The 20,794-nt window shown below is 41.6% G+C and overlaps 1 protein-coding gene across 3 annotated transcripts; it reads left to right on the top strand.

Moving 5' to 3' along the window:
• Positions 1 to 202: 202 nt before the first annotated feature.
• On the top strand, positions 203 to 20,794 carry LOC139648140 (thrombospondin-3a-like). Of its 3 annotated transcripts, XM_071524180.1 has the most exons (22): positions 203 to 401; positions 1,631 to 1,878; positions 3,790 to 3,892; positions 4,274 to 4,300; positions 4,868 to 4,950; positions 5,070 to 5,121; positions 5,667 to 5,815; positions 6,172 to 6,312; positions 8,436 to 8,510; positions 9,401 to 9,553; positions 10,770 to 10,880; positions 11,393 to 11,500; positions 11,949 to 12,108; positions 13,805 to 13,923; positions 14,752 to 14,804; positions 16,390 to 16,583; positions 16,860 to 17,038; positions 17,399 to 17,447; positions 17,579 to 17,775; positions 18,481 to 18,653; positions 18,803 to 18,942; positions 20,650 to 20,794. In XM_071524180.1, the coding sequence occupies exons 1-22, from the start codon at positions 230 to 232 to the stop codon at positions 20,703 to 20,705; spliced, it is 2,742 nt and encodes a 913-aa protein (XP_071380281.1). In that variant the 5' UTR covers positions 203 to 229; the 3' UTR covers positions 20,706 to 20,794. The 3 variants fall into 3 exon arrangements, with proteins under 3 accessions (XP_071380281.1, XP_071380282.1, XP_071380283.1); XM_071524181.1 differs by lacking the exon at positions 10,770 to 10,880; XM_071524182.1 differs by lacking the exons at positions 1,631 to 1,878; positions 3,790 to 3,892.

Below are 20,794 nucleotides of genomic sequence, written 5' to 3' on the forward strand. Positions count from 1 at the left end.
AATACTGCTCATACTTTCCACGCTGACTAAATCAAAGGCACCCTGTCAACTTTTCACAGTTTGCATTAACCTCAATGACAACTTGTAGACCCCAAATACATTTTCACAAGGGTGCATGCCTCATCCACCCCAAAAGTGCATGCTGGTAATCAAATGCTGTTGACGACAACTTTAACCCCTTCTCCCCCTCCTAGTGGTCGACTTGCTGGAGCTGCATGATGCCGGGCAGATGGAGTCGGCCGCGCAGAAGCTGTCGGCGTCGCTCGGTGTGGTGTCGGACATCTACCTGGTGTCCACCCTCCGCCTGCCGCCCAAACTGGGAGGAGTCCTGCTGGGCATCTACAACAAGGAAGACAACAAGAAGTACCTGGAGGTGGCGCTAATGGGCAAGGTCAACAAAGGTTTGTGTGATTGGTCACTTTGCGACCCTGTTCTTCCCATTTTTCATCCGACGTGGATTCTAATTCTAGCAGCGACAGGTGAAACAGTCTGACTCTCCTCACCAAAGGCACAACACTGCAACAGTTGGATGGATATTGAATATTGGGGTTCAACAGATATGAGTTTTTGAAGGCTAATATTGCTACCAATATTTTTGGTTCGAAACTACCGATACACACAGAAAAATAAAGGTGCCGAAAATGGTTCATGGGAGTGATGCCATAGAAGAACCATTTCTGGTTCCACAAAGAACCTTTCAGACCAAGGTTCTTTAAAGAACCATTCTGCACTAGACTGAGGGGTTTGGTTATTTTCCACATTTACACCATCACCCACCATCCAATAGCCTAACTAAGAATTAAGAACTTTTTAATAGCCTATCCCAAAGAACCGTATATGGTTCATTGAAAGGTTCTTTGTGGAACCAGAAATGGTTCTTCTGTGGCATCACTCCGAAGAACTTTTCAGTTCCAGTTTGCACTTTTATTTTTTTCTGTGTGTAGCCAATATTTTATGCTGATATTGTGTCTTTAAATTTGTTCATTTTTATGCCAAGTATTGAGTGTTTCCTCCTGAATTGTATTCTTGTTAGGGTGGAAAAGCCTCTGAAACAGCATTTAGACCGGTGGTACTCAATCCTGGTCCTTGTGACCCTATAAGTACTGTTGTACTGCTGGTTTTCTATCCTACCAGCTACAGTAGTTAATTGCATCCACCTGGTGTCCCAGGTGAGAAATAGTCCCTGATTAGATGGCTACAATGAAAACCAGCAGGACTCTGGGTCCTGAGGACTGGGATTGAAAACCACTGATTTAGACCACAGGATACTAAAACGCTCCATTTTATCGAGACAGTATATCATTCAAATCCTGGTCTAAATATCTATTTGTAGTTATGAAATTTCACATGTAGCACCTCAAATATGTAGGATTTCACTTACTTTTGACAGGGAACATGTTTGCACTAACAGACTGGACACTGCATCAGAGTGTGGGTCCAGGTTTGGTTGCTGTTCCACTTTCAGTATTGTTAACTTAGCTTGTTATTATATGACTAGTGGTTCCCTCAATGCTACCATGCTGTTGTTAGCAGAAAGAAAATGTGTTTAATTTTCCTATAAGTAGTAAGTAAGTAAGTAAAGAACCTCTCAACAGAGCAGATTTAAAGATCTGGTTTTACCCTCTGTCAGTTCTGGTGAGGTATGTTCGCCAGGACGGGAAGCTTCACACCGTCAACCTCCAGAACCCCGGACTCTCTGACGGACGCACCCAGTCTCTCATCCTCCGTGTGGGCGGGCTCAGAAGAAGCCACCTTCAGATGGAGCTCTATGTCAACTGCCGCCTGGCTGACTCGGCGCAAGGCCTGCCCTCATTGGTTGCACTGCCTACGGAGGCTGTGGACGTCCGGAATGGACAGAAGGCTTACTCCAGACTGCAGGTAACGGAAACAGCAGGAATAGATGATGCTCACATGGGGTCATACCATGCAAGAACTTAATTCATATATTGGTTTGCATCTGAGAGGGGGAAGAATGTAAGAATAAAATGAATACTCTGGGGGGTTTTCTATATGAATAACACACTCTGTTCTTTTGTTCTTTGTTGTTAGAGTGTCTTTTTTTCTCTACATACCATGGTGAGGTAATCAGTGCATATATGCGTGCACGTGTGCTATATATGGTTATGAAATGATTTTGAGTGTTCTTATAGGTGAATAATAGTTTATGCTATTCATACGTGTGTTTCCGTGTGTCCCATATTAGGTGAGGGTTTTGGCTTTGAGCCAAGAAATCGGAATTGTGGGTTTGGCTTTATGCCGAGATTTATGTTTTTGTTTACTCTAGTGTATAAAAGCGAGTGTATTGCGCTTCACTTCTTTGTCACTTCTTTGTTATAGGCTTATCTGTAACATTGAACTGAACCATGCATGTCTGAATAAAGAATCCACGGAAGGCTTTTGAACCTTGGCTCATTCATTTTGACCCACAAGGGTGAAGCTTATTTTTCCCCTACAAGAAGCAAGGTGTTTCCACTCAGCTTCCAGGTTTCATCAATGTCATCAATAACTGCATTGGGAAACGCTCTCTCTATTGGTGTTAATGTAGTGACGTATGGTATTCTGTTACACATATTTAATACATTAATTCTGGTTATTTTCAACCTGGGCCTAATTTTCCTAGTTTTTGCCATCATGATGATTGATTGTGTTGAAAATTGTAAAAGACTGTGCTGTCCCAACACACATACACAGGGCCAATGGTAATCTTCAACAGTTGAATCTAAAAAGCAATTACAATGTCCTTTCAACTATTATTCACACTAATACAATCAACCACACTCACAAAAAGCAAGAAATATCAGCGGTAGTTCAGAATAAGAATTCTAAAAGGTTGAAGAAGAATTCTGAACGCTGTTACTGCTGAGTTTTATGAATACGGGCTCTCATCCAAACAAAGGAGACTCATGTTGTGTACTCATGTTGTGTACATAGTACCAGAGCACCTTGGGGATGATTGGTTGATGATCGACGTTGTAGTTGTTTCATCTTCAAATGTGCGGTGTGCGTTTGTTGGGAACGCCTGGTGGAGGACTCTGTCTGGAATGTTTTCAATTCTCACCTTGAACTTGAGCAAACTTCTCCTATATCTGTGCGGAGGTTGGGGACATGGAGTTGTGGAAGTGTCCTCCAAAGTCCTCCCACACCCGGGCTTTCGTGCCCGAGGCTGTGGAGGCTGACTTTCAAGACAGCCTCAAAAAGGTTCTAGAAAACCATTTGGTGACTCAGGAGGGGAAACGCTGACCTCAGCTGGGGATATTGTCGCAAGGTAGAAGGAGCACTTTGAGGAACTCCTAAATCCGATAGACACGCCCTCTGTACAGGAGGCAGAGCTGAAGGATTCAGGGGAGGGAAGGGGGTCAGAGATCATCTCCTTGGCAGAGGTTAGTGGGGTAATTAGAAAGCTCCTCAGTGCTAAATCGAACCGAAATCGGACTTCCTCCTCCTCATTTGCAAACATTACCAGTAGTGTGGCCCAGGGTTCCATTTTAGCTCAATTTTTTTCAGTTTATATATGCTCCCGCTTGGCTACATAATCCGGAAGTATGATGTATCCTTCCATTGTTACCCAGATGATACACAGTTATATCTGCCAGTGAAACCAACCACTGTCTTGCTGATATTAAGCACTGGATGTCTCAAAACAAAATACAGGGTATTTTAATGAAAGAAAATGTATTTTTGCGTACACAGGCAAGGTGTGCTTTCTCTACCATTCATATTGGCTGCATTATCAGTACTATTATTGCTAGGTTTGATTCTTATGTACTTCTATATTCCCTAATATTTCAGGGTTCAGTGGATTCTCTAAAACTGGCTCTTGGAGACTCCTTGGCCAAAGTAGGACTCCTGGCTGACTGTCCTTTCCAAGGAGAAACCTCTTCACAAAACTCAGGTCAGGCTCTATGTATATTCAAATGTCAAATGCTTTTAAGCAACAAGAGCAAAACCTAACTGGCAACTTGCGAGGATGCATCAGGTCAAAGTGCCTTGCATCATAATGTGATGAAGCAGAAGCATCACTATGTGGTACTTCTATAAATCAATATGCTAAAAGGAGAGGGGAGACATTCCAGTACATCTAGTGAATATATTTCTTTCACCGAAAATTGGAATGCGACTGGTAGCTGTTTGGATATTTAAGAAAGATATCACACTATAATGGTGCTAGGTAAGTAAAAATGTTTTAACCTATGCTGTGAATATTATAATAATATTCAGTGTTGGAGGTGAAAAATCATACGGACTGAAGTTTTTCTTTTTTCTTCTTCCACAGTCAGTGCTGATGCAAATGGCATTCTAGGTGAGTAGCCTTTATTTCTTTCCTTCTTTCTTTCTTTCTTTCTTTAGATGTGCCTAACTTCAACATATTTTAAGATATCAAACTTGGTATTATCAAAATTGGTAAATGTGGGCATGGCCTCAGATAGTGCTTTATAACTCAGTTTCCCATGTGATGCTATATGCTACAGACCTAAATCTTTGCACAAGAATTGCAAATCAGTGTTCTTGCAAATGAGAGTAATTGGACACATGGTGGCACTGTAACCACTGGTCAAAAGTAAAAACATCCAGCTATTGTCGTTCTACAAATGTGTCTTTGGACCATCAAGGTCCAGCATACTAGATTTTCATTTTACCATCAGTAAATCATTACCACATTCATTTGTTTTCCTGGAAAGAATGTACATGTGCGCTTGAAGTGGCTGACCCCAAAGGGCTGCCTCCAGTGAATTTTATTTTTTTCAGCCTGCCTATTTCACTTGGCTGAATGAGGTAATACCAGACATAGCTTATTAGGAGGGTAATGATTATTATAAGAAAACACTGAATTGAAGACATGTGTCTTGTTTGTCCGTGTCTGGATCAGGTGACCACACCAAGGCATTAATTAGCCAACTGATCATCTTCAACCAGATTTTGGGGGAGCTCCGAGAAGACATCAGGGAACAGGTGAGGGAGATAAGAAGATAAGAGATAAGAACAGGTGCAAGGAAATCATATACGTACAGCATTGTAAGGTAACCATTAGCTTATGATTGATTGCTGAAGTGGATGTGCTACCTGTGCAGGTGAAGGAGATGTCGCTGATCAGGAACACCATCCTGGAGTGTCAAGCCTGTGGTTAGTATGACTCCAACAGGTTTGTACCACTCAGGCAGGTTAGTAGGACTCCTAACAGGTTAGTGGGACTCCAACAGGTTTGTACCACTCAGGCAGGTTAGTAGGACTCCTAACAGGTTAGTGGGACTCCAACAGGTTTGTACCACTCAGGCAGGTTAGTAGGACTCCTAACAGGTTAGTGGGACTCCAACAGGTTTGTACCACTCAGGCAGGTTAGTAGGTCTCCTAACAAGTTAGTGGGACTCCAATAGGAACAGACTCAGTCCACACTAACATAGGATGACTCCACTGACCTGAGATTCAACCCAAAGAAAGGATAGTATCCGAATAAAAATATAGTGAGACAGGGAGAGTCTTGACTTCATGTAGTTGTATCCGTGGCACTGGTGATGTCAGCAAATTGTATTATCCCATGTAAATTACACAATTACAATTTTGCAACCCACATCAAATAATGCAAATACAAGGTCAGTCCAATCCAAACAACAGCAACTTCAATGTCTCTTTCCATACACAACTCCCCTCTTCCTTGCTTGTGTCCATAGGTTTCCATGAGCCCCAGTCTCGCTGCGAGCCCAACCCTTGTTATAAAGGTGTGTCGTGCACGGAGACCAGGGAATACCCAGGCTACCGCTGTGGGCCCTGCCCCAATGGCATGATGGGTAACGGCACCCACTGTCAGGACGTTGATGAGGTATTATATGTATAGTAGCATGTTACTCCAGTCATAGCTAGTAGTAGTACAATGTTGCTAGAAGAATGCTACGATGTATGTATGAAAAATTTTGCTCCCTGAAATTTCCAAAACACAGACAAGTCTATCCTCAAAAAGCATCTATTTTGAAAGCAAAAATAGCTTGTAACAGAGTTGTTCCTATAATGTGCTTTGTTTATATGCTATGAATCAATTTGTAAAGAGTTTAAGTTATGGCCCTCAAAACTAAAAGGGTAACGGGCCTTGTCTTTTGAACATTCTCTGTGGCTTTGGTGTTGCACCTATATGGGGGACTCAGAGGACTGTGATGGGATGATTCCCCTTCCTCCCTCCAGTGCATCCTGGCCCAGCCATGCTTCAGACCAGAGGGCTGTGTGAACACTGCCAAAGGCTTCAGCTGTGAGCCTTGTCCCGCCGGCTACTCTGGACCTCAACTCAGCGGGGTCGGTGTCGACTTTGCCAAGAGCCACCATCAGGTACGATGACAAGGTGACGCATTTTACACACCAATACCGCCAAGACTACCTATAGAGTTATAGTTAAATCATTTCTGTTTTAATCCCAATTTAAAGGCATACTGAGCAGGATTTCCCCCCTTTAATAGCATAAACTCGTGTAAATGTAAAAATACTCCATTACAAGTAAAAGTCCTGCATGAAAAATCCTACTTAAGTAAAGGTACATAAGTATTAGCAGCAAAATGTGGTTAAACTAAAAAAGTAAAAGTAGTGGTTTGGTCCCTCTGACTGATATTTTATTATATATGACATCATTAGATAATTAATACTGAAGCATCAGTGTGTAAGCAGCATGTTACTGTTGTAGCTGCTGGAGGTGGAGCTAGTTTGAACTACTTTATATACAGATAGCTAGCTTAGTCCAGTGGTTCCCAACCTAGGGGTCGGGCCCCTCCAAAGGGTCACCAGATAAATCTGAGGGGTCATGAGATGATTAATGGGAGAGGAAAGAAGAAAAAACAAAGTTCTCATACACAAATCTGTTTTCAGTTATTGGACTTTTTCTCTAATCTTTTTTTGCTCTATTTTTGCTGAAATATTGGATCATTTGAACATTTATTGAAATGAAACCATGTGAGGTTTAGAGGGAAAAATCACTATTTGGTGGAGCTGTTAACAACTCATAGACATCTGAAATGTGACCCGACTACACACTGCTTTTTGTAAGATGTCAAAAGCCAAAAAGGTTGGAAACCACTGGTTTCATCTTTAACAATGTGTTGTATTTTAAAAGCTTGTTATATTATCCATTGTGTCAAATCTCCATCTGAAAAGTAACTAAAGCTGTCAAATAAATGTGGTGGAGTAGAAAGTACAATATTTCCCTCTGAAATGTAGTGGAGTGGAAGTATAAAGCAGCATCAAATGGAAATACTCAAGTAAAGTACAAGTATCTCAAAATTGTACTTAAGTACAGTACTTGAGTAAATGTACTTAAGTTACTTTCCACCACTGACCAAAACCACGTTTTATACTGTATCTAACAGCCAAACTGGCTACGGTAGCGGTCCTGAACTCTGAGTTCTGGCCAGAGTTAGTGTGTGTCCTGAGCTGGCAGCTAGCTACCGCTGTTAGCGTAGCTTCGTTGTAGAAAAGCTGATACCTAGCTAGCTAGCTAGCTAAGCTAACCGGCACCTACGTACCTGTCAGAAAACAGGCCAAATCCCTCAATACTCACCAACAGGTGAAAGTCAACAAAAGCCAACTAGGAAGACATTATGGCTGCCGTGCATCACCCAGGTGGGTGCTACACATCAGTGGTGGATGAGTTGAGTCCCACCCCCCACCCCCGATATGTGAAGCGCTTTGAGTACCTAGAAAAGCGCTATATAAATGTAATCAATTATTATTATTATTCAAAGTATGACTCACTGATATATTAATGTTGTAAGGCCATCAATTCCTGATACTTCATACGTGAATTCATGCATTAATACATAATAATTCATGAATTTAAGGTACATCAAGTAATCTATGACTTCTATCGCCCTCTATCGGTTACCAGTAGCAACAACATTGACAGATCTGTGGTACAGAGCAGTGTTTCTCACCATGGGGTCCGGGGACCACCAGGGGTCCTTGAGGGGGTTCCAGGGGGTCCCCAGCAAATTGATGAATTGTTAAACTTCACCATTATTTAATTTACAAGAAGAATAGTTAACACAAATAACACAGATAGTCATGGAATAATGGACAAATCATATCTAGCAATAAAAATATTCTCAGATTTGGGTCCAAGAGACAAAATCTCATCAAATGGGGGTCTAATGTGGACTAAATTAGAGGCCCTTGATATGAAAAAGGTTGAGAATCACTGGTATAGAGAGTGTCTTGAAACTCCAGTGGGTGGTGGGGAGTACAGGCCAGAAAAGTGAGTTTTGAAAGCCAGAAATCTCAGCAGCTGGCCAAATAATCATTGAGTCATTGACATCGATCAACAACCCTATCAACCCCCACAGCTGTATTATGGGCATTTTGTGTTATAAAACCTTACTTTTTGCCCCTTTAATGAATGATTGTTCATGTTCCCTTAGTGGGAGGTGTGCCCTCTACCTGAGCTGTTGTGTTGTTGATTTATGCAGGAGTGTCACGACGTAGATGAGTGTGTGGAACTGTCCAACAACTGCGTTCCCAACTCGGTCTGCATCAACACAGAGGTGAGTTCCAACCACGTCAGCAATATACAGTATCACCTGGTAGCTTCTCTTTTACTGCCAGTCTTTTTGTCCTCTTCAGCTCCTTGATATGCTCTTTTCTCACATTTGCAGTCAATGAACTCCAAAGCAAACAAATAACTTTTCTGCCAATGTAGCTGCTAATATTGTAATACCCTGCAAATGTTGTTAAGCTCTCCATATTGTCTTCAAAGTGTCAATGCAACCATGCCCGATGGAAGCTACCTTCTCTTTGTAATTATTTAGTTGTTTTGTTCTTTTTCTTGTTCCATATTTTCTAGCATTAACCGGTAACACTTTACAATAAGGGTACATTAATTAAGGGTTAGTTAATGCTTAATAAGCATTAACTAATCCTTAATTAACAGTTTACTAATGTGTCTGGTAATCATTTACTAATGGTGTTCATGTTAACTAAGATATTAATTTATACATTATTTAATAGTCATCTTTATAGACTATTAAATAATTAAATAATAGGGTTAGTTAATGCTTATTAAGCATTAACTAACCATTATTAAGCATTAACTAACCCTTATTAATCATTAACTAACCCTTAACTTAGTGTACCCTTATTGTAAAGTGTTAACCTAGCACCAGTTTTTATCTTGTTTACTATCCATGATGTTTTGTGCATGCTTTCTGGTCAGACAATCAGTTTAAATGTGTAAATTAGATTACAATTACGTTAAATGTAAATTCAATTCATGAAATAGATTCTTGGTGTTCTAGAGCCTTGGTGTGGTAAATTCTTTTTAAAGGTGACAATGCCTAGGAATTCTTTGGATATCGATTTTCTGAATCTGTATCCCACCCAACTTATTCTTACTCTGTATCTCACCCAACACACACACACACTCACACACACACAGGGTTCCTTCAGGTGTGCTGAGTGTAAGGAGGGTTTTGAGGGAAATCAGACCACTGGCTGTTTCCTGCGTCGCTCCTGCGCCTCGCTGGGTTACAACCCGTGTGACGTCAACGCCCACTGTGTGATGCAGCGCAACGGAGAGGTCTCCTGCCAGGTCAGACTCTTGTCTCATATATCTCCTATCCTCTAACACATGATCCACTCACAATGTCTTCATCTGCTGTTACCTGTGGTGGAACAATGAGGATTCACGTAGCAGTGTGACGTCTCTCTGCACACTGTGGAAACTAATAGCAGACGGCAATAAAAAATGTCATGGTGTCTCTTTAAGGTGATGCAACACAGGGGAATAGGAAAAAATTCCATGTATCAGAATGAAATTTTATATGTTGAGTATGGACACAAATACAAGCACTTTTTGTATTATGACATTTATTTATTTTGCTATTAACATATTCAAATGTGCTCATAAAAATGCTCATATTTGCGTAGCAGTTAGAACACTTTTTTCTCAGTGGATAAAGTTAGTGCGTTTTCCTTTTTTTTTATTTTCAAAATTCCATAAGCGAAAATCTCAGATTTTTTGCTTCTAATACCCCATATCATAGAAATGACAAAGCTTCTTTTTGTTAAGAAGCTCAAATTTGGTGTCCATATCTACAAGTTAAGTTGGAAAAAATCTTGCATACAGGAAATATGTCATATTGAGAAAAAAGCTGTTAAAGTTAATTTTGTAACTTGCGGACTTGACACAGACTTATAAGTTGATATAAAATATATAAATGAACTTTATAGCTGATAGCTGATGATTATTTTGTATATTTTATGAAACTGCAGTAGGTATTTAGTTAATTGGAAGCAAAATATATTCTAAAAATTACCCAGTCCAGCCAAAATGCATTACAGCTGTATTACATGTGATGTATCATGTATCATTCTGAACCCACTACAGCTTAAAGTGTCTCTAACTGGAGATGGGACTGGACAAATCGAAACTTCACCACAGGAATGAAGCATCAGGCAGCTTCATTGAATTCAATGAAGCGAAGAGTCTCTAAGGGACTGCTCTAAGGGACTGCACTGACTTTTCACAATTCGACAATTGGCTTGTTGGTGACTTACCCTTCAGTCTTCTGCAAGGATTAGCAGAAAGAAACACCACCAACTCTGGATCACTATAAGGCCTATCTTCCTAAACTAGACAATGCTGATTACCTATGGGCACTTAACATACTGTAGGCTAAGTGCACAGAGATGATTTTGGTGGTACTCCTATTGTTACATGTAAAAGATAAGTAGACCAACAAAGCCAAAAGTCAGTGTAGTCCTTCATCACACTGACACTCCCTTTCTCTTACTGTGTGTTGTAGTGTAATGTTGGCTGGGCAGGTAATGGCCATACCTGCGGCCCAGACACGGACATCGACGGCTACCCTGACTCAGCCCTGCCCTGCATAGACAACGACTTCCACTGCCGAGCTGTAAGTCTCCAGTCACCCAGTAACCAACCCAGTACACAACCACTAACACACAGCTGTAACTATGACAGACAACAAAAAACACTTACTTTACTCTTTTTAAAGCAGATACACACTCCCTCACTTGGGGAGAAATCCACATAGTGTGTATTATTCCATGTGTCTGTTAGGGTTAGACCAATATATCACTAGATCAGTTGAACAGGTGTGTGTATGTGTGTTTGGGAGGTGGGGGGGGTTACCTTGCCATAAAGAGCTGCTAAACCGGAAAGAATTTCATTAGTCTGGGTTTCATTGGAGAGTTTTAGTGTCCCATGATGGTCGAAATGCTGTTTCAGAGGCTTTTCCACATGACAAGAATACAATTCTGGGGGAATACACTGAAAATGGTCAAATTTAAGGCACAAATCAGCAGCTTCAATACAAAAATCTCAGGTCTGATCCTGAGACGTAGGGTTGCTTTAATAATAGCCATTGTGTTTGGACTATGGACTAGAATATTTTATTCTGGACAGGACAATTGTGCGAACACGCCTAACTCGGGTCAGGAGGATGCTGATGGGGACGGTATTGGTGACCGGTGTGATGAAGATGCTGATGGAGATGGCATCAAAAACATGGAGGTGAGTTAAAGGGGCATCAAGTAGTCTATGACCTTTATTGCCCTCTATCGGTGGCCAATAGGAATTGCAACAACATTCATTGAACTTATCTCCTCATACAGGTCTGTGGCATTTTTTTCCTATCATATAATGCAGGTTTATTTTTAATGAAGTTTCATTTTGATGCAGCTATGAAGTTAGATGGATTCTTTATACTCAGTGATATTTATTTGAAGCAGAGTTGGAAAATAAGGTAAGGGCCATGAATTGTGTAGTTTCACCAAAAGATATGAATGGGACCGACAGTAGTGTTTCATGGTGGTTTTATTTTCTTATGTTGTATTACATCAACTTCCAGTTGGTCACAGTAAGTCTGACCCACGTCCTTGTCCATTCTTAGATTAATACAATATGACAAACATGTTAGACTTCATGTCCCCAAACATTTAATCCTGTTATTTCTCTGCAGGATAACTGTCACCTTGTCCCCAACAAAGACCAGCAGAACTCCGACACAGACTCATATGGCGATGCCTGTGATAACTGTCCCAACGTCCCCAACGGCAGTCAGAGGGACACCGACGGCAACGGCATGGGAGACACTTGTGACAATGACATTGATGGAGACGGTATGAAGGCTGTCCATCTCCAGTCAGTCCAGTAAATTAACTTGAGAATAAACTAAGCCAGTAGTGGGATGAGAGTTATGCCATTTTATCATGTTACAGATTGGGATTGAGGGCACGTTCACCAAGCATGTTTATTACGTTTATTTGAACTCTGGAGCGTTTACTCAAGTTCAAGTTCAAGTTCATTTATTTCTATAGCCCTGTGTCACAAGCATGTCTAAAAGGACTTTACAGAATGAGCCTAACTAGATCTAACTGATCAACAATCCAACATAGGACAGAATGATGCAAATGCAGGGAAGCAGAATAAAGCATAAGACACGCAATAGTAAGTTTTAGAAAGGCATAGCAAGCTTACCTATCCTACATAGCCTATCCTACATGGCACCACCAGCCTTAGACCCTCAGTGCATACAAGGAAAAACTCCCAAGAAATTCCCAAGTCAGATAGGGATCCCCCACCAGGACGGCTGAGCGTGCAGTAGGTGCCGGGACAAAACAGTGGAATGGACAGTAACACGGACAATGACAGTGACATAAGAAAACAGATGAGGCAGAGAGAAGCATAATGCAGTAGAGAGATGAGGCCATGGCTGGCGCTGACATCCACAGAAACAAGAGCAGCGCTGGTGTCCATAGCCAGATCGAAAGAAGCACTGCAACCCTGATGGGACTTTGGCCAGCACTAGGACCATATAAGGTGGGGTGGCACCCATGGCTACTGCCAGGTAGAAACACTGCACCGGTGTCTGAGGAAGATGAAAAACAGACAGAAAATAAGTCTAGACATGCAGCAACCAGGAGGCAGCCCTATACTGGGTTCCCAACAGCAGATTCCTATGTTAATACTTCTAAGCTAAGGTAGGAGAAGAGACTGTGTTGGTCCTGAGCTAGACAGTGCTAGGGTTGGTCGTATGACAGTGAGAATAGGAAGGTTTTGAGTTTGGATGTGAAGGATTCTACAGAATTAGCTTCCCTAATCGCAAGAGGAAGTTCCGGAGATAGGGAGCTCGGTAGGAGAACGCTCTGTTGCCTGCTTGAATCTAGGGACGTGACCAGTGTCCTGTGATCGGAGGGCTTGAGGAGGAACATAAGGGATGATAAGGTCAGATAAATATGACAGTGCAAGCCCGCAGAATCACCTTAAAGTCAGATATGGCTTGAAACGGGAGCCAATGGAGGGAGGTCAGAATGGGTGTAATGCGGTCAAATTTTCTACTTCGGGTTATTATCATGGCAGCAGCATTTTGTACAAGTTGGAGGTTTTTAATACTGTAGTTTGGTAGGCCAGAAAACAGAAAATTACAAGAATCGAGTCTTGATGAAACAAAAGCATGTATGAGGGTTTCGGCATCAGCCATATTTAACAAAGGACGAATTTTCATGATTTTGCAAAGGTGAAAAAATGCTATATTTGTGATATTCTTGATGTGGGGGGTTGAATGAGAGAGGTGGGTGGAATGTAACGCCAAGACATGGCAATTCCCGAAATGTAAGTAACATCCGCAACACAAGGCCATTGTGTTTTAAGGCCAACAGCTAGCATCTGAGTTTTGTTGGCATTTCGTTTCAGGAAGTTAGACGACATTCACTTTTCATTAGACTTAATGCAGGTAGATTTGGGTATCGTCGGCATAGCAATGAAATTTGACATCATGGCTATGGATAATCTATATGACTATTTCTATCCCTACAGGTATTCCTAATGGGCTGGACAACTGTCCAAAAGTCCCCAACCCCATGCAGACGGACCGGGATGAGGACGGAGTTGGGGATGCCTGTGATAGCTGCCCTGATGTCAATGACCCCATGCAGGTCAGAGTGGTAACAGGCCAGTAGTCTAGTGAAATCACTTAGACAGTTGGTTAGTTGACCCATCAAAGTTTAACCAGGCAGGTCAATTAAGAACACATTGGCAGGGGGAAAAATGTCTCTAGACAATGACACATTACATAAATGTAGATGTTTCTTTCATGGTCCGTCAAGATGCAATCTCGGAACCCATCGTCTATTGGTCTGATGAAGATTAGACTCTGGGGGCGACGGCCGATATTTCGGGGTTTCCGGTGTAGCCAGCGGACATCTGGGCCAAGACTTCCTCTTCCATGTGCCGGTCATTGTTTACAGTCAGATTAGCAACTTGAGATGCGAGAGTCGAACGTTTCTCCACACAATACACAAACATCGATACTTTTTGTAGGTGTTTTAGGTCCAGACGACATTTCGGCTAATCTCTATAAACAGATATCTGCATACATATGAGTCGTCTCTCAACTCGAACTCCATTCTCGCGTCTCAAGTTGCTAATCGGACTGTAAACAATGACCGGCGCACAGAAGAGGAAATCTTGGCACGGATGAACCCGAAATATTGGCCGTCGCCCCCAGAGTCTAATCGTCGTCAGACCAATAGATGATGGGTTCCGAGGTTGGTCAAGATGTAAAAGTTCACTGGTGGAACAATGGTAAAGCCTATTTAATTACTAAGCTTGGAGTTTTTACTTGGCTTTCTGTTGTGCAATGGTTTACCTCATGGGGTTTTATCCACTTTTGCTATTAACCACAGCTGTAATGTGTCGGTTATAGTCTTGAGATATGTCATGTATAATAGTTGTTTAATTTCTCTTTTAATTTATCTTTGCAGTCGGATATGGACAACGACCTGGTTGGTGATGTGTGTGACACCAATCAGGATATGTAAGTAATGGACATGGTATGGATAACCCTCATTTCAGCCCTCAGAACCTTAATTTCCCCCCCAGCTTTAATCATCCTCTCAACTGTCCCAAGGCTTAAAAATACTTTTAATCTGTTTCTTCCCTTTCATTAATGATTTAACAGGTGAAATCAATATCGTTTTCGTAACTCCCAGTCGCATTTTAACATTTTAGATTAGATGAAATGAGATTAGATATTTAAGGAACACCCCAAAATGAAAATTCAAACATTTTCTTCTCACCCCAATGTCAGTCAAACTTCCACTGCAGTGGACCACCGAACACACAGTTAGTTAGCCTCCGTAGTTCCACCTCAGCCTTCTGGTTAGCGGGCTATGTTTTTACAGCTCCAAAAAAAGCAGAATATGTCCATCAAATTTCTCCAAACACTTCATGCAGCACAATTAAAGTGTAGCCCAACAATTGCACTGTCAAATAGTACAATATTTACCTCATATTGTCTTCACTGACATTGCTTTGTTCTAGAATGCACCAGCAGTCGAGCTACAGTGGAGAACAGTCGGAAGACTTGAGTACAACCCACCAGCTAGTAGCAGAAGTTTTGGGGGTGATGCAGGCTAGCACTATAGAGTGTTGTAGTGTACATGTGCGACTGCAACATAATGAGGTAAATATTGGACTTTTGGATCCACAATGCAATCATTTGTCTACAAAACACTTGTTTGGAGAAATTTAACAGACATTTTCTGCTTCTTTTGGCGCTGTAAAAAGATGGCCCTGTGAAGTTCATAAGTTGCAAGAAGGCTGAGATGGAACTACTGGGGCTGACTCACTGTGTGTTTGGCTTTTGTACAAACTTCAGTGGAGTTTCAATTGACATGGGGGCTACTGGCTGATAGATCAGCTTCTTGGTGACATCACCTGGCACCAAAGATCAGCCAATAGCAGATGGCAATTTCAGTAGCATACTTTTTACCATAAGATGTCAGGCTATACACAGATTTGAATCTTAGTTACTCTTTAATGGCAGAGTAAGTTCTACACTAAATGTGTAGAACTGTATGAATGTAAAGCAGGACATTGCTGGAAAAGGGCATGGAGCTCTGTCAGCTTTCCAGTTTGTTTTCAGTTTTTATTTATTTATAGTGTAACATCACCACAAGGGGTCTCTGCATACTTCACAACAAAATAAAAGCATTTGATAATATATGCACACACACATGCATAACTGCACAAACATTTGCACAGATATGCCCACATAGAGACATACCCACAAGGATACACATGACATGGCAGGGATTATACCCATACACATACACATGACAAAATTCAATACAAAATTAAAATCCACATGGATGTACATAATTGTGGCGAAGATCACCAAGGGGAAATAGTAGAGGTAGTAATAACCATAATAGTAACGGTGTTAAAACATTGATAGGTTGATAGGTTCCCTGGATACATAGACATTTGTTCATCAAACTTGTTAGTATGCTGTTTGTGAGATCTGTCTTTGTGTGTGAGGTTGATTCATGCAGACTTATATCTGAATGTTCATTAACACAGATTGATGTGTGAATGTTAAAGCACCGTGTCTATTTCAGGGATGAGGACGGCCACCAGGACAGCAGAGACAACTGTCCCAACGTTCCCAACAGCTCTCAGCTGGACTCGGACAATGATGGTATTGGAGATGACTGTGATGACGACGATGACAACGATGGTATCCCTGATGTGGGACCTCCCGGACCTGACAACTGCCGACTTATCGCTAACCCCAGCCAGACAGACACTGATGGTATGAACGCCATTGTTAATAAAGCTTTGTCAGGCTCATTATGGTTTCATTATGGTTGCGTTCACACTGAAAGCAACTGGCCGATAAGCTTGTTGACCGTTCACATATTGGTCGAATTTCCCTGGTCGCTCAGCTCTATAGGAAATTAATGGACTTCCAATGACTTGATGATTACTGGTACTGGTTATACAATATTTTCTGTGTTGAATGTTCCATTGCACGTGTTGTACTATTCTGATTGCTGCTGTTGTTGCTATTTCCTCTTGATCCAACCAGGAAACGGGGTTGGTGATTTGTGCGAGACAGATTTTGATGGTGACTCGGTGATGGACTCGATGGACGCCTGTCCAGAGAGTTCAGAGGTCACCATGACCGACTTCCGGGCCTTCCAGACGGTCATCTTGGATCCAGAGGGAGACGCTCAAATCGACCCCAACTGGATAGTCCTCAACAAGGTGGTCATTTGGAAAAAATACCCATTTCTAACATCTTAACCATGTTGGAGTTGGTCACCTGAGATTATTGATTAGATTAGAAGCCCTGTGATGGACTGGCAACCTGTCCACAGTGTCAACCTGCCTTCTACTCAGTGCATGCTGCGATAGGCCCTAGCCCCCTGTGACCCTGAAAAGGAATAAGTGGGTAAAGAAAATAAATGGATGAATAGATTACATTAGATCAAATATTAGGTAATCAAGTTTACCGTTATGGTTTGTGTGAGATCTTTGCATCTGAGGTTGATTCCTATCTGAATGTTCATTAATGCTGATTGATAGCTGAATGTTAATTTTACCGCTATCATACTGTTTTTTCAGGGCATGGAGATTGTCCAAACCATGAACAGTGACCCAGGTTTAGCTATAGGTAAGTCTGTAAGCCTTATTTTACATAACCTAGACCTATTCCCCTCTTTTTTTCCATCTACTTTCACCTCCAATGACATGGGTTCGTCCTACTTACTGATTGTCAGTTTAAACTTTCTCTCTGGCCATCAGGGTACACAGCCTTTAACGGAGTGGACTTTGAAGGGACGTTCCACATTAACACAGCGACGGATGACGACTACGTGGGCTTCATCTTCGGCTACCAGGACTCGTCCAGGTTCTACGTGGTGATGTGGAAACAGACTGAACAGACTTACTGGCAGTCCCTTCCTTTCAGGGCCATGGCCCAGCCAGGCCTGCAGCTGAAGGTGAGGATACAGAGCTTCAGGGCCGATTGATTGATTTAGTGTAGAAGTTCTCAACCATGTGGCATTTCATTTCATTCCAACTGATCACTACAACAGCTGACTTCACTCTACTTGAAGGTGGTAATTGTTGGAATAAGCTGCCATAGTGTTTGGTTGGAATTGAAAACCTGCATACATCATCTTTAACATCTCTTCAGCTGTACTTAAACTTATCGATTTCAAAGTACTGTAATGACCGTATTAGGGGCAAAACATTAAATTTACCATTATCCCTTAAAATGAGGGTCATCAACCCACCCCAGCCTGCTCAATAGCTGCCATTTCAAGTACAGTCAGCTGAAAACAAGAGACTTCATCTTGTGAAACTGCATTTAAAGTACCACATTTCCTCAATATAATACTCTCTCTGGCTCAGTCTGAATTATGAAAACTGAATTTGAATTGGGAGAACTGAATTTGAAATTAGAGCTAAAAGTTACCTTTCGTCCAATTGCAAGCCATTACATTCAATTACAGATTGTGCCTTACTAATAAAATTTCGGAATTCATTGATTCAACAAATATATTTTTTTTTAAACTTCAACAGTTCTGTATGAGCATGACAAATTCAAGTTTATGCAATTCAAATTCAATCTCTGCTGGCACTAATGGCTTTCCATATGATAGGAAACAAGTGAAGGGACTGAACCTCTTTTACCTCTACAGGCGGTGAAGTCCCGTACAGGTCCAGGTGAGTATCTGCGTAACGCCCTGTGGCACACCGGTGACACCCCGGGCGAGGTCACCCTGCTGTGGAAGGACCCTCGCAACGTGGGCTGGAGGGACCGGACGTCCTACCGCTGGCACCTCACCCATCGCCCGCATGTCGGATACATCAGGCGAGACCCTCATCCAATCTTATTCTGCCTTGCAAAGAATATGTCTTTTCATCTACAGTGTTATTTGGTGCCCTGCCAGAACATTCCAAGAAGAACAGTGCTTTTCCTTGTTGTAAGATGAACTAAATGAACTGTGTCCTCGTTGGCAGGGTGAGACTATATGAAGGCATGACACTGGTGGCAGATTCAGGTGTGGTGATCGACTCCTCCATGAAGGGAGGCAGATTGGGCGTCTTCTGTTTCTCCCAAGAGCAAATCATCTGGTCCAACCTGGGCTACCGTTGCAATGGTAGGCTACCCATCCTTTCTTGGGCCCTGATCAGATAGGAGGCTTTTTTGTCTTGCTCAAATGCAAAACTCAGCTGTGAGTGTCGCCAGTAACAGAGAGAGAAAGAGGTCAAAGGGTGCAAGGAACGTTACATCATTCTGGTTGCTATTTATTTGTTTATTTGTTTATTAGGATCCCCATTAGCTCACGCCATGACGTCTGCTAGTCTTCCTGGGGTCTGACACAGAAAACACACGTTTTAACAAACAATTACATACATTATATATATTCAGACAATACATTACTTACAAAGATCCATCATCAAATCATTAGACACTACAAAAAAAAAAAAAAAAAAATCAGCAAGCAAGATGAGTCATCTACTGTTTGTTCATACAGTTCATTGTATTAAGTACTCTTTTATTGTTTTCTTGAAAGCAACTCTGGTACTTGTTTTAATAATGTGATTTGGTAAGGTGTTCCATCCTGTAATGGCTCTGTAAATTACAGTAGATTTGAGGAGATTTGTCCTAGGTCTAGGTGGTAAGAGATATCCCGAACTGGCCTGTCTGGTCAGATAGTTATGTTCGCTTCTGATACTACTTGGTCAGAAAAATACTGTGGTTTCTTGCCATTTAAGACATCCTGTTCTCTACAGGAAGCCATGAGAGATTTCTATGCAGCACAAACATTGACAACAACTTGTAAGCTATCGTGTAAGCTAGCTAACCTGAAGTAACAAAGGGGATAACATTGTTGAAAATAAAAATGGACAAGAGAAAGTTGATTGCTCTGGTTGCTCTTGGAAAAGACATGAGGAGAACAGAGTACCCACAGTTTGATCATCTTGTCCAAGAGCTCCTTCTAGATAGAACCCACTTGATCATCTCGTCCAAGAGCTCCTTCTAGATAGAACCCACTTGATCATCTCGTCCAAGAGCTCCTTCTAGATAGAACCCGCTTCAAGGCCTATTTTCACAGGCATAATGCAGCTAAAGTTGAGGCATGTTCAACTTGGAGGCCAGGGCAGCGCCTCTAAACGGCAGGTGCATAGTTTGGAGGAGCCTGCCGCCACCAAACCATCAGCAAAAGGCATGTGCGTGTCTTATGTGATATACAGTCTGACACAACCAAAGATGGTTGTTTTCTGACCAGTAAAACAAGTATAATAGCTAACGTCATGTTTGTTAGTCCAGTGGATCAGACACTACATTGTGCACTGAAGCTTGGCACTCAAATAGGATACATCACCAGTCAAATTTAAGATGTTAGGCCACAGCAGGAGATGCCTGTTGTGGAGACACAGCCTACTGCTCAATACAACAAAAATGTTATTGGTTAATCAATTTATCTGCCATTGATGGTTATATAATCCCTAAATGTAATAAAACCAATCTCACACATACAGTTTGGCATTAACAATTACAGAAAAGTTTTTTTGTTTCCTGTATCAATGAGAAATAGTTTCTGTGTCTAAATAGTGGTTACTGCATCGTCAATACCCTATCATTTTATATTTAATATTATATTCATTTTCTTTAAATAAAAAAATAAAATCAAATGGGCTTATGGGGCATGTAGGTTTTGTGGTGGATTTTCCTCAGTATTGCTGGAATTGTCAGTAAAGCTCTTTGGTGGAAAATAAATGCATTCTTTTATACAAACATGTTCTGTTTCTAATGGATCAAATATTAATATCGTAATTCTATAATCTCTGCTTTTCTACAGATACTGTACCAGAAGATTTTGAGGTTTATCGCAAGACAATCCACATCAGGGTGTGAGCCTACAGCCTCTTACACACTGTACTGCATCACCTGTGGCTTTGCTGGATTGTGTGTGTGTGTGTGTGTGTGTGTGTGTGTGTGTGTGT

Source organism: Centroberyx affinis, unplaced genomic scaffold, assembly GCF_046629955.1.
Source record: "Centroberyx affinis isolate AG114_WGS23_722 - 3 ecotype Tasmania unplaced genomic scaffold, CSIRO-AGI_Caff_v1 ptg001162l_1, whole genome shotgun sequence".
In the NCBI taxonomy this organism is placed as follows: Eukaryota; Metazoa; Chordata; class Actinopteri; order Beryciformes; family Berycidae; genus Centroberyx; species Centroberyx affinis.

Excerpts from the sequence above, each read along its gene's own strand:
- LOC139648140 (XM_071524180.1), top strand. The coding sequence starts at position 230 with ATGGAGTCGGCCGCGCAGAAGCTGTCGGCGTCGCTCGGTGTGGTGTCG. Across the intron at positions 9,554-10,769 it reads ACGGAGAGGTCTCCTGCCAG|TGTAATGTTGGCTGGGCAGG; the intron begins GTCAGACTCTTG and ends TGTGTGTTGTAG. Across the intron at positions 17,776-18,480 it reads AGCCAGGCCTGCAGCTGAAG|GCGGTGAAGTCCCGTACAGG; the intron begins GTGAGGATACAG and ends TTACCTCTACAG.